Source organism: Onychomys torridus, chromosome 14, assembly GCF_903995425.1.
Source record: "Onychomys torridus chromosome 14, mOncTor1.1, whole genome shotgun sequence".
Lineage (NCBI taxonomy): Eukaryota > Metazoa > Chordata > Mammalia > Rodentia > Cricetidae > Onychomys > Onychomys torridus.
In genome coordinates, this window is record NC_050456.1 from 69,134,566 (window position 1) to 69,147,259 (window position 12,694).

General features: G+C 41.6%; 1 protein-coding gene across 3 annotated transcripts in view; it reads left to right on the forward strand.

Annotated features, from left to right (window-relative positions):
* The window catches only part of Cpsf2 (cleavage and polyadenylation specific factor 2), a 27,253-nt gene extending 15,049 nt beyond the window's left edge, over positions 1 to 12,204 (forward strand). For all 3 annotated transcript variants that reach the window (XM_036205926.1, XM_036205924.1, XM_036205925.1), the window contains exons 9-15: positions 4,562 to 4,662; positions 4,998 to 5,198; positions 7,307 to 7,459; positions 8,143 to 8,368; positions 9,469 to 9,768; positions 11,327 to 11,461; positions 11,901 to 12,204. In XM_036205926.1, the coding sequence (XP_036061819.1) occupies positions 4,562 to 4,662; positions 4,998 to 5,198; positions 7,307 to 7,459; positions 8,143 to 8,368; positions 9,469 to 9,768; positions 11,327 to 11,461; positions 11,901 to 11,993 (1,209 nt within the window). In that variant the 3' untranslated portion in view covers positions 11,994 to 12,204. The remainder of the gene's footprint in view (positions 1 to 4,561; positions 4,663 to 4,997; positions 5,199 to 7,306; positions 7,460 to 8,142; positions 8,369 to 9,468; positions 9,769 to 11,326; positions 11,462 to 11,900) is intronic.
* Positions 12,205 to 12,694: the final 490 nt, after the last annotated feature.

A 12,694-nucleotide genomic window follows, 5' to 3' on the forward strand; every position in this document is an offset into this window, starting at 1 on the left:
TAATTCTGCCACTGAGCCACACTCCCAGCCCTATTACTGACTTTTGACCTTGATTCTTCAAGCAGAGGACAACTTTCTAGAGTCATTTCTTCCTTCTGCCATGTTGGTCCTGGGGATTAAAAATAGGTCATCAGGCTTGGCAGCAAGCACCCTTACACACTTTAACTATCTTTATAAAGAAAACACACACGCACATTTTAATTTTTAGTTTGTGGTTCATATAGACATGTGCCCTAGGCAATCAAAGCCTTGGTCCCTTCCTTCCTTCCTTCCTTCCTTCCTTCCTTCCTTCCTTCCTTTCTTTTTCTGTTTGTTTGTTTGTTTATTTGTTTGTGAGAGTCATTAACTCTGGCCAGCCTGGAGCTCACAGAGATCCACCTGCCTCTCCATCCTGAGTGCTGGAATTAAAGATGTGTGTCTTCACACCCAGCCCCTATCCATTTCCTAATGGCCTTTGTCCACTCTGCTAGGCTGCTTCCCTGTCTCTTCAAGTGTCTGAGTCTGATCTTAAGCTGCCTTTCTCTAACTCCTGGGTCGGCAGCTTGTCAGTCTCATTGGGCCTTTTTAGTTCATTAACATCACCTTTACCATGCATTGTCCTATTAGCATAGAGACAGTGCCCCGTGATTAAACACTGCAGGCACTGGTTAGCAAGCCTACCTTTCCTCTCGCCTGGCCACACCTTTGCCCTAGTGTGTGCCAGTGTTCAGGCAGCTTTACGCCATGTGAGTTAAACAGGAGCAGTAAACAGATTTCCCTTCATGTTGAGACCTCACCTCGGAAGGGCACCAACTGTAGCACTCAACATTCAACAGGATGTTCGTTTTCTCATTCCTCAGTAAGCCAACCTTTGCCTTCTTTCCTTCCAGTGTTCCACAACTAACCTAGCCTCATCCCTAGCACAGACCTTGTCTGAATTTAATGGAGAAGTAGAAGGGATAAGTCAGGAATTCCTGTCCTACCACTAAATACACTAACCTGCCTCTGCACCTTCATCCACAAGACAGCTGCAGAACAGCCAAGATGTGGAAAGATTTTGCTTAATAACCAAGCCATCAAGTTGTCTGTTTTCCACAGCTGGTATTGTTGACAAAAGTCCATAGCCATCATTTCAAATGGGTTGGCTAGTAACTGCAGGACCATGCCTAGTTTTAGATGGCCATTTTGTATTTTATCCTCATAGCAGCATTTGAAGGAGTATCTGTGAAAAGCTATGTGGTAGCCTTGTCTTTTAAGTCATTTAAGAAAAGCATCATTATCTGTGACTAAAGTCTAATAAGTATTCACTAGCTACAGCATTGCTGATCAAGGGTTCCAAGCAAGCATATCAAAATAAAATACTGTCTTGGGTTATTTAATAGCTTAGAAATACCAAGTTAAAATAACTCAGAAGTACTTAAAATGGTTTCATGAGAGATGAAATGCTGAATTTGAAAATTTTAATTACTAGAAACTCAATTAAGGTTGATATGCCATTGAGGAATTAAAAGGACATTAAAAGTTTGGAGAAAAAGAAAATGATATTCCAAAACATCCTCATGATATCAGAAACAGCGGAAACAAAGTGAGAGGCTTTAGTTTAAAAGACTCCTTAGTGTGCTCAGGTTCTGTCCTCACTTCCCTTCTCTCCCATCACTTGTATGGTCCCAGCCGTCTGCCTCTGCTTCCTCGGTGCTGGGATTACAGGGTGTGCACCACCACACCGGCAAGCACCCTCTTTTCTGACCTAGGCTCCTCACACTCTTGTTCATTGTACCACTTAGCCCTAGCAGTTCTTCTGGCTACAGGGGAGTGTCTTGGTTTTACCCTGGTTTTGTCATTTCAGTCTGTTTCCAGGGCCTCTGCTGTGAATCTAAAAGAGCTATCTGGTTACTTACAACCTTGAATTCTTTTTCTTGGTGTCCATCACCACGTGTTCCTTGTTTGTTGTCTTCCTTTTGCTGCCAAACTGAAAAAGTCCAGAAGAAGAGGGACCTTCCTAGTGGCCGGGGTAGTGCTGAGGCCCTGGTGGCCCCAGTGAATGTGCTGGTTGCTATCATGATGACAAGAGAGAGTTCATAACAGGCCAGTCCTCTGACGCATTAGTGTTTATTGTGGGTCTGTTTTCATGTACGTACAGTGCCCTAGGAAGTTAAGCCTTGTTCATTTAGAAAGAGCAAAGCTAGTAATTTAAACCACAAAAAAGGTGAATGAAGAGCAAACTGGAGGTTTACATCAGGAAAAGGCGTGATTTGGAGTGATACTGTGAAAGTGGAGAAGAATGTATCTTAGAGTTGATTGTTCTGGAAACTACTTATGAAGATCACAGTTAATTTCAGATCTCAGAAATGGAACATAGAACTGAGACAAAATTTGTTTAATTACTTATTTTTTGAGATGGGGTCTTGTTATGTATCCAGCCTGGCCTAAAACTCAATTCTCCCTCCTGAGCCTCCTAGGTTCTGAGATACAGGCTTGAGCCACCACACCAGGCTAAGAACAACATTTTTAAGAGGTACAAGTTAAATCAGGGAATTAAATACTTAATTGCAATTTATTTTTGTCCAAGGTATTTATGTAAGTTGCTAACAGTTTATAATTTTAAAACAAGTTTCAAGTAAGCTGATAGCCAGATGTGAGATGCCACATTTGTTAGTGTTCATCACTTGATTTTGGTTTAATTTTTATTTTGGAATTATTTCAAATTTAAGCAAAAGTTGCAAAAATAGTGTGAATACTCCAACTCCCAGTTGTCAAGCTGGGTTTGCTATATTGAATCTTGTATTTACACAGACACAGTATTACACTTTTTTCTAAACCATTTGAAAGAAATGGTGGTTATTCCAGCATTTCTTCAATAGTACCACAGTGTGTAGTATGTGGAAACAAGAGCCACTGAAAACAGGAGGTAAACACTGACACCATACTATCTTTTAATCTGCTGACCCTGCCAACTCTAGCTGCTTGGCACAACAGTATCCTTTTTAATTACCTGTTGCAGTTTCGTCTGTGAGCCCACCCAGGAGTACATGTTGCATTGAGTTATTATGACTTGACATTTAAAAATTATTAATAATTTTAGGTTAGCATGCAAAGTGGTGAGTTTCACTGTGGCATTTTGATGTACACGTGTGCCATTGCACTTGGTTCTTTGTCCCTGTCTCCTGCCCCACTAGCTCCCTTCTTCCCCCAAATAGTTCCTCTTTCTGCCCTTGGCAAATGTGTTCCATTACTGTCCCTTCCTCCTCTCACATCTCTTCCTCCTTTCTCATGACCCCCTCCCCATATATAAATACATACGTCCACACAATTTAAAATCTAGGCTCTGTTTATGTTAAGTATTTTTGCATTATTTTATGTATATGGATGGTTTGAATGCCTGCACCATGTGCATGCCTGGTGCCCATGGAGGCCAGAAGAGGGTGTTGGATGCCCTGGAACTGCACTTAGAGACAGTTGTGAGCTGCTGTGTGGGTTCTGAGAACCGAACCCAGATCATCTGGAAGAGGAGTCAGTTCTCTTAGCCATCTCTCCAACCTCTGGGGTTCCTTGGCCATGTTTTCATTTATTATTTATCTGAGGTGTGTGTACACATGGTACACACATGGAAGTCAGAGTTCTGACAACTTTCTGGAGTTCATTCCTCCCACAGTGGGTTCTGGGCTTGGAGCATATGTCATGAAGCCTTCTTGACAAGTGCCTTTCCCCACCGAGCCGCCTCACCAGCCCCAGGGTTCTCTAGTTTTTAAGGTACTCTGATGGCAAGAGAGTGAACTGCTACTAATTCACTTGTTCTACATGGATGAGTTTGCGGGTTTTTATTTTCAACATTACTATTATATACCCTTTTTAAACATCTCTGCTCCTAGAAATAGGGAGAACTGCATCAAAAGACAAGCACATTTTTATTTTTAGTTGTTAGCAAATTGTCTTCTAACAGTTTGCTAATAATACCTGCTGAAAACAGCTTCTCCAGGTAGGCATTTCCAGTCTTACAAATTAAACAAAGTGTGTTAACTTTTATGTGTTGCTTCTGTCAACAACCATTGATAAACTTAGTCATCTATCCATGGCTATAAGCCATCCATGTTTCTTAGTTTTTAAATTTCCTCTAGTATGTTGTCCTTTTTGATATATTATCTCTTTCTTGATTCGGGGAGTTCTTAGGAAAATATAGATTCTGACAGTCAGTACAGCCAATATTTTCACCTTTTCTAGTTCTGTGAAGTTTAAAATATAAAAGATGTTTTTATCTTCTCCATGTTGGATAATTAATATTCATTCTTTCCTTAAGACTTATGGCTTTGGGGGGTTATGTGGCTTTTCTTCTTCCAATTATAAAAATACTTAACTGCTTTCTTCCAGTTGACTGGTGTATTTTAGCCAGTTTGATTTAAATCCATCTTCTCTAACAGCTCAGTTTTAGTACTAATCTAAATAAGATCTCTGAGTCTGTGTCGTGGATGCCTGATTAGTTTCAGATGAGAATTAAAAGCCGTCGGTCACTTTAGAGGAGCGAGGTGTCGCACCTCTGCCTCCCAGCTCTCCTGACACTGCCTTTTCTTTGTCTGTTCTCCATTAGCTGAGGAAACGCGTGAAGCTTGAAGGGAAAGAACTTGAAGAGTATGTGGAGAAAGAGAAACTAAAGAAGGAAGCTGCTAAGAAACTTGAGCAGTCCAAAGAGTGAGTGGATGAGTGAGTCATCAGGCTAAGTTGGCTGCAGATGAGGCAAAGACACATTGTAGGACTCAGACACTCAGTGGGAACCACTTAAACTTCCTTAGGACTTTGTGACGGTTATTAAACTTTTCAAATGGCAAAAGTAAAGTCCTTTTAGTGCTAATAACTCCAATTTATTAAGGAAGTTAATGTTAGGTTTTTATGAAACACTGATCCACGTATACCGACTATTATGATTTGGGTTAATGTTGGAGAGTAATTCATTCATAGTTTTATAAATATTAAGTCAAACTGACTTAGGAACATTATGACTCTGCTATGTTCCCAAATCCTCCTAGGGCAGATATCGACTCCAGTGATGAGAGTGACGTGGAAGAAGATATCGACCAGCCTTCGGCTCATAAGACAAAGCATGACCTAATGATGAAAGGGGAAGGCAGTCGCAAAGGCAGCTTCTTCAAACAGGCCAAAAAATCCTACCCCATGTTTCCTGCCCCAGAAGAGAGAATTAAATGGGATGAATATGGAGAGATCATCAAGTATGTGAGCAAAACAAACTCTTTTGGCTCAGTGAATTTGCTCTCTGGTCACCATGTGCTTTGCTTCTGAGTGCCTGCCTAGGCTTGAAAGCTACAGGAGGCTTCTAATTTGAAGTATAAAAATAGAAGTGTTGAGGGGCATCTTGAGCATTAGTAGTAAAGAGAGTATGGTTTCATTACACAGTTCTATGAAAGATTTTAAGAAAGATGATTTAGACATCCTTTCCTCTGGTTAAGAAGGGACATGTTGTGGAGAAAGAATTTGTTGGTGATTGATTGTATTTATTTGGGACATGACTTCTGATGCTTTTGGCTATAAGGGAAATATGAGATAGAGGGTGGACCCATGAAAAATAGCTGAAATCACATGCTCGAGCTGCAGTTTTGAAAACACCGCTAACCTGAGTAAAAGTCTCCCAAGGGTCCCTCTGCTTCCCCAGAAACTGTCAGGTACTTCTGCCTAATGTGCAGTGTCAGACACTCTTAGTTCTTCCTGCTTCCTCTCAGGTTTTCCTCTTCCCCTCCCTTTCTGCCTATACATAGATATACTTAAGTGTCTCTCTGTGCAGTGATACATTCTTATTTACCGCTTGTAGCCAGGATTATAAACATGTACTTTGTACTTACCTACTACTTCCATAATGCTGTTGAGCAGGTGGTAGACTTATATCATTCTTGGCTTACTTAGGAAAGTTCCATTGTTTACATAGTCCTCTAAAACAACCAAGAGAAAACAGCAATGGAAACAATGCTGGTGTTTGTTTAGTTTCATTTGATAAGTGACCAGTCTGCCGCCTATTGGGGTATGTGTGTGTGTGTGTGTCTCTGTCTGTCTGTCTGTCTGTCTGCACCTTGTATACATAGGTGCATGTGGAGACCAGAGCACAACTTTCTGGAGTCAGTTCTTTCATTCCACTGTAGGTTCTAGAGATCAGGCAGGCTCAGGTTGTCAATTTGGGCAGCAACTTCCTTAACACACTGAGCCATCTCATTGCCCTGGACACTACTCTTCAGATTGACTTTCCTGAGAAACATGGGGATACAAATTAAATGTTGTAGGAGGTTTTAGCTGTTGTTGCTTTGGTTCTTTGGGGGGTTTGGGGTGGAGCTTTAGGGCTTTCCGGGCCTTGTACATGCTAGGCAGTATTCTATCACTGAGTTACACTCCAGCCTGTGAGTTTTTTGGTTTTTTGGTTTTTTGTTTGTTTGTTTGTTTTTGTTTTTGTTTTTAAGGTTTCTAGCCTGGAATCATACTAAATGTGCTTTAAGTGGTTGTTACTGCTATTGTTATTCTGTGATTTACAGTTGGAGATGTTGCCCTGGGGAATAAGAAGCTATAGCAATGTGGCTGTTAGAGAATAGAACCTGGGTTCTCAGAGAGGAGTGAGACTGGACTAGAAAGTTAGAAGGGTGATTACAGGGTGTTAGAGAAGTGTAAAAGCAGGTATCTCCTTCTTCAGTAATGCTCACACGGAGAACTTTGTTTTGGGGCACACACACATACACTCACACTAAGTAAATTATAAAAAGAGTACAGCGCTATGGGATAGTGGTGGCACACACCTTTAGTCCCAGCACTTGGGAGGTAGAGGCAGGTAGATCCCTGTGTTCAAGGCCAGCCTGGTCTACAAAGATAGTTCCGGGACAGCCAGGGCTACAAAGAGAAACCCTGTCTTAAAAAAAGAAAAGAAAAGAAAAAGGAAAAAAAAGTACAGGGTCAGGTTTCAAGGATGCTTGTTGCCCCTGCAGCCATTCAGATCTTCTCTTGATGTGTTAGGGGTTCTCAGTGGTCTAGAGCATCCTCAAAGAGCACTTTTGGGCTGGGGATGTAGCTCAGGGATGATAGCATGCTTGCCTAGCTTATGCAAGGTCCTGGGTTCAATCCTTAGTGCTGCTAGCTACGTAATTAAATAGCACTCTTCAGTGGTTATGAAAACATACATGTAATCATCTGATGATTGATATCATGTATTAATTAGCTTTGAGTTAAATGAGTAAGTCTTAAAATGCACAAGGAGTCTTTAAATTACGACACCTATTAGTTGGTTACACATGTTACATAATGTTAGCGTGCCTTCCACATGTCTAATTAGAGACTCACTGTTTAGGCCAGAAGATTTCTTAGTGCCAGAACTTCAAGCTACTGAAGAAGAAAAAAGCAAATTAGAATCTGGTTTGACAAATGGAGACGAGCCCATGGATCAGGACCTGTCTGATGTTCCCACCAAGTGTGTTTCTGCAACAGAGTCTATTGAGATCAAGTAAGTGCCTTTGTGGGGTTTGGAGATGAGGGTAGAATATACTGTTTCAAGCGCTTGAATTATATAACTTGAATTGTTTCAAAAGTGAAATTTCAGCAGAGCCTCTAGTGAGTTCATGCTTTTCAAATTCCCTTTTCAGTGAAAAGACCTGTGGAGTATGGTGGTATTTTCCTTGATGATTCTTGAATACCAAAGTAATTGGGTTAGTGGTAGTTTGAGGAAGCAGATGAACATTAAATTGTACATTTATATGAAGAGTCATTATTTCTGGCCTTTCTAATAAGTCTAGTAGCAGGTGGGAGAACAGTGCAGCTGAGAAACTAACTCCTCTGCGTTACTGCTTGGTTCATGAAATGTCCTCCTTGACTTAGACATTCTAATGCTCGGGAGTAGAAAGTTTATCAGGACCAGGAGTAGTTCGGAAACTCTTTCCTTTCCTACAGAATACAGTTAGTACTGCCAAGGAGTGATAATTCAGAATTGGAATCATCAGAGAACAACTGGTCTTTTGTCCAGTGCCATCTTTTGTATATATTCTTGGACAGAGCTTAGTTGGGATACATATTGTAACATGCATTTTACAATTTCCCCTTACATAGTTGTATGCATTTCTTTCCTGATGGTAAGAGGTTTAGAATTATCTTATCAGGAAAGTGAGCTTGACTAATGATGTCTAATTACAGAGCCAGGGTTACTTACATAGACTATGAAGGACGCTCGGATGGAGACTCCATTAAGAAGATCATCAACCAAATGAAACCGAGACAGCTGATCATTGTCCACGGCCCACCAGAGGCCAGTCAGGATCTGGCTGAGTGCTGCCGGGCGTTCGGTGGGAAGGACATTAAAGTGTACATGCCCAAACTCCATGAGACAGTTGATGCCACAAGCGAAACACATATCTACCAGGTAAATATGTTGGCAGTGGAGCCATTGGGAAATAGACATGTCTTCCGGCACACTAGCTCCCTTACGTTAGGAAAATGGCGAGTGAGTTGGGTACAGCTCCCCATCCTAACAATCCCATAGTTTGGGATGTTTAAACCAATCGGACTCCCCTTACACTTACTCCTTTGGTAGTATGCAAGGTGCCAGGAGATAGAGAAGAGGGCTCCAACTCAAGTTTGGAAAAGGCTTTCTGGAAGAAATGATAACTAAATGGGCTGTTATTGGATGTATAGGTAGATTGTCAGGATAGACAGTGGCAAAGAGTGGGGAAATCGTGTTATAGTCAGATAGACAGCTTTGGCCAAAATACCAATGTGAGGGAATGGTAAGTGTTCTCAAAATCAAAAAGATGTTCGTTTATTCATGAATGACAGGGTCTGGCTGTGTAGCCCAAGCTAGTCTCAAACTCGATTCTATGCCTTAACTTCTAAAGTGCTAGAATTATAGGCATATACTACCATGCCCAGCCTCAAATAATTTTTTTAAGCGCTCAACAGATGCCACAGTTCTCCTAATGGGGGAAAAAAAAAAAAAAACCAGAGACAGGTGCAGAAAACAGCTAGTTAGAGGAGAGAGAGTCTTTCCTGGTTGTGGGAGATAGTGACAGTTGAAGGTAGGTGTGCTAGTGATATCTGGAAGAAGTTAGAACTTGCCAGGCAGAAAATTATTCTGGGTAAGTAAGAGAAAGAGACATGGAGGTGTGAAATTACGTGGCACATTCCAGAAAGCACACCAGCCATAGCTGCACAGTTGGTCATCTGGGCTCCCATCTTAATTTCAGTAACTATGCTAGAAATACTAGAGGTAGCACCCCAGTGTTAGTATCGGGCTGGGGACTCCATGTGATTCTGTTGTGCAGTCAGATTGCGAACCTTGTTTTGGAAGGTGGCCAAGGATCCTCAAGCCCTTACAGAGAATTAGGTCATTATGAAGACTGGGATCTGAGGAGAGAGATTTTCAGCTGTTGCTCATGTTGCAGAGTTAGGAAATGGCAAAGGCTGTGTTGGATTTGTTAACGTACACCCTGTGGGTTTTGTCCCTCCCTCCCTGTGCATATCCAGGTCAGGTTAAAAGACTCCCTTGTCAGCTCCCTACAGTTTTGTAAAGCTAAAGATGCCGAGTTAGCTTGGATAGATGGCGTCTTAGACATGCGAGTCTCCAAAGTGGACACCGGAGTTATTTTAGAAGAAGGGGAGCTCAAGGACGATGGAGAAGACTCGGAGATGCAGGTGGATGCTCCTGCAGACTCCAGCGCCATAGCCCAGCAGAAGGCCATGAAGAGTCTGTTTGGAGACGATGACAAAGAGCTGGGTGAAGAGAGTGAGATCATCCCCACACTGGAGCCTTTGCCTCCTCATGAGGTGAGAGGCCCCTGCTTTCTCTGTCTCTGTTGAGGGGTCCTGGGGTTGAGGGAGCCTCACACGTGCTAGCTATGTGCTCTGCCACTGAGCTGCATTCCCAGTCCGTCTGTCCTGCGTTTGTCATCCTTCTGGTTCCCGAACTGTTGTGCTTTTAGCTGTTTAAAGACATTGTGTGGGGCCCGAACTTGGAGTTCTTACAAAGGACTGCCCAGGGCATGTATCTGTGTGTCTCAGACTTTGCAGCTAGAGGATGATAACTTAAAGGAAGCCTTTAACAAATCTTTTTTTTTTTTATAATTATTAAAAAATTTTAAGGAGTGGGGCTGGAGAGATGGCTCAGCGGTTAAGAGCACAGGCTGCTCTTCCAAAGGAGCTGGGTTCAATTCCCAGCAACCACACAGCAGTTCACAACTGTCTATAAAACCATATTCCAGGGGATCTGATACCCTCATACAGACATACATGCAGGCAAAACCCCAATGTACATTAAATAAATAAATCTTTTTTAAAAAATTTTAAGTAGAATACATAGTATTATGTTTTATTATCTATTTTTAAACAATTTTTTTTTTGTCAATTCTTCTTTTCTCTTCTCCCTCATCCTCTACCCCCCCCCCTTTCTGCTTTCATATCCTGTGTGCCATACTATTCCCCTCACCTAGCTAATAACGCAGTTGTTCAGGATGTGTGTTTTCAGTGTGGAAAATATGGAGTCTGATTGTGAGGCTCTCCAGTGAGGAGATGGGAGTTTCTACGAATGCCATTTTTCTGTGTTATCAGTTCCGTTCAAATTACTTTGGTTTTGATGCAGTTAAGCCTCTTCCATTGAGTACAGCTTTAATGCTAGCCTTGAAGTTACATGTTCTCAAGAGGGACCTAGTTAATTAGAAAAGCTCCTAGGCGATGAAGCTAGAGCAGTATTAATACCGAAAGAGTCCTACAGGCTTGTCAAGTGCAGTCTTTAGCACACCGTGGAGTTGAGATGGAGACAGCCCCTTCTGCTGGCTTCCGATCTAGCACTGCTCTTGAAATTGGGAGGAGGGGGACAAGGAGTTTTTTCTCTGTGCTAAAGCTGTAGTGCTCTTCAGAACACTTTCAGAGTAGGCAAACCACTTGCCTTTCTGGTTCTCAGCCCGGAGCATCCATTGCAGCCACTCTGAGGAGGAGGGACCTGGAAGTGGCATTAGGAAGACTCTGAACTCAGCAGGGGCCTGGGGCCTGGAAATGGGGTTTCAGTTCAGTTCTGCCTCTTGACACTCTAGTTGACCCCTCCAGCAAGTAGGTGGGTGAAGAGCATATTATCTTGAGTCTCTGTTATTAGGAGGCATGACTAAGAAAATTGTGAAACATCAGAAACTGTGAAGGGCTTTGTAATGGTAAGTGACAAAGTAGACCCAGAGTCACAAACTTGGAATGTGACTTACAATCTTGACGTGACCTGTCAAAGGACTTGAGGGAATACGTATCTTAGAGATCATGCAGTGCTCCACTTTATCCGATACAGCTTTGTGCCTATTGTTTTGTTGAAGTTACTCTTTCACCTTTGACTTTATTCAAGGTTCCTGGACATCAGTCAGTTTTTATGAATGAACCAAGACTGTCTGACTTCAAGCAAGTTCTTTTGCGGGAGGGGATTCAAGCGGAATTTGTAGGGGGTGTACTTGTCTGCAACAATCAAGTAGCAGTCCGCAGAGTAAGTTTATTTACTGAGGTTTTATCAGATTAATTCTGTAGTTCTTATAATTTCATAAAACTGAAAACCAGCCATTTACATTCATAAAACCTTAAAGGCTTATAGTAGTGATTCAAATATGTTCAAAATACACTTAATTTTATAGTAAATTTTTATTATTTGAATTCTCTGACATTTATGTGTCTATAAAAACTTATTACAGGGGTTGGGGATTTAGCTCAGTGGAAGAGTGCTTGCCTAGCAAGCACAAGGCCCTGGGTTCGATCCTCAGCTCAAAAAAAAAAAAAAAAAAACTCATTACTACAATATTATACCTATGTTCCCAAGTCAGGGCAACCCATTTCCTGCATATGGTGGCCATGTTATAGATGTTGCTTATTGTTTCTGCATGTTGATGAATGGGAGATATACTAAAGAACTTTTTAAACTGTTTTTCTAGACAGAAACTGGACGCATCGGGTTAGAAGGCTGCCTTTGTCAAGACTTTTATAGGATACGAGACCTTTTATATGAACAATATGCCATTGTGTAAAGGACATGATGTCAGGAAGTGTCTGCTTGACCTTTCTCAGGAAGAAAGGATTCTCATCTGAGGCTAAGCTTTCAGCTGTCTTGTTTTGTAACATACAAAAAGAATCTGCCAGAAAACGTGAGCATGTATTCGATTTTGAAAAATATGAATCAAGGGCCTGGGGCATAGCTCAGTGGTAGAGCTCTTGCCTAGCATGTGCAAGGCCCTGGGTTTGATTCCCAGTACTGAATAAAGAAAGAAAGAAAATGTAAACAGAACCCATTTTGTAAATGTTCTACCTTACTTGGAATGCTAGAGGCCCAGCGAAGACACGCCCAGAACTGAAGGTGTTGATTTCCTCTGCAGACCCCTTGCTTCAAAGGGTTTATTACTTGAAAAAACAAACAGTGCAACTTAGCAGACCAGTTCATGGCCTTACAGAAACTGGTATGCATGCATTTGTGCAGACAGTTTCTCACGTTTTCTGGAATGAAAAGGGAGAATGATATAGAAAGGATATGCTATAAAAGATACAAACACAAACAAAAAACTGGTGAAACATTGAAAAAAATCGTGCTGTGCTGTTCCTTCTTTTGAATTCTGATCTGCAGTTGCCTCCACATGGTTCTCTTTACCCTCTTTCAGTGCATATGAGGCAGCACACATTTAGTTTAGAAATAAATGTTTATTTCTCCCATTTCTTGTTTATGAAGATTTTTTTT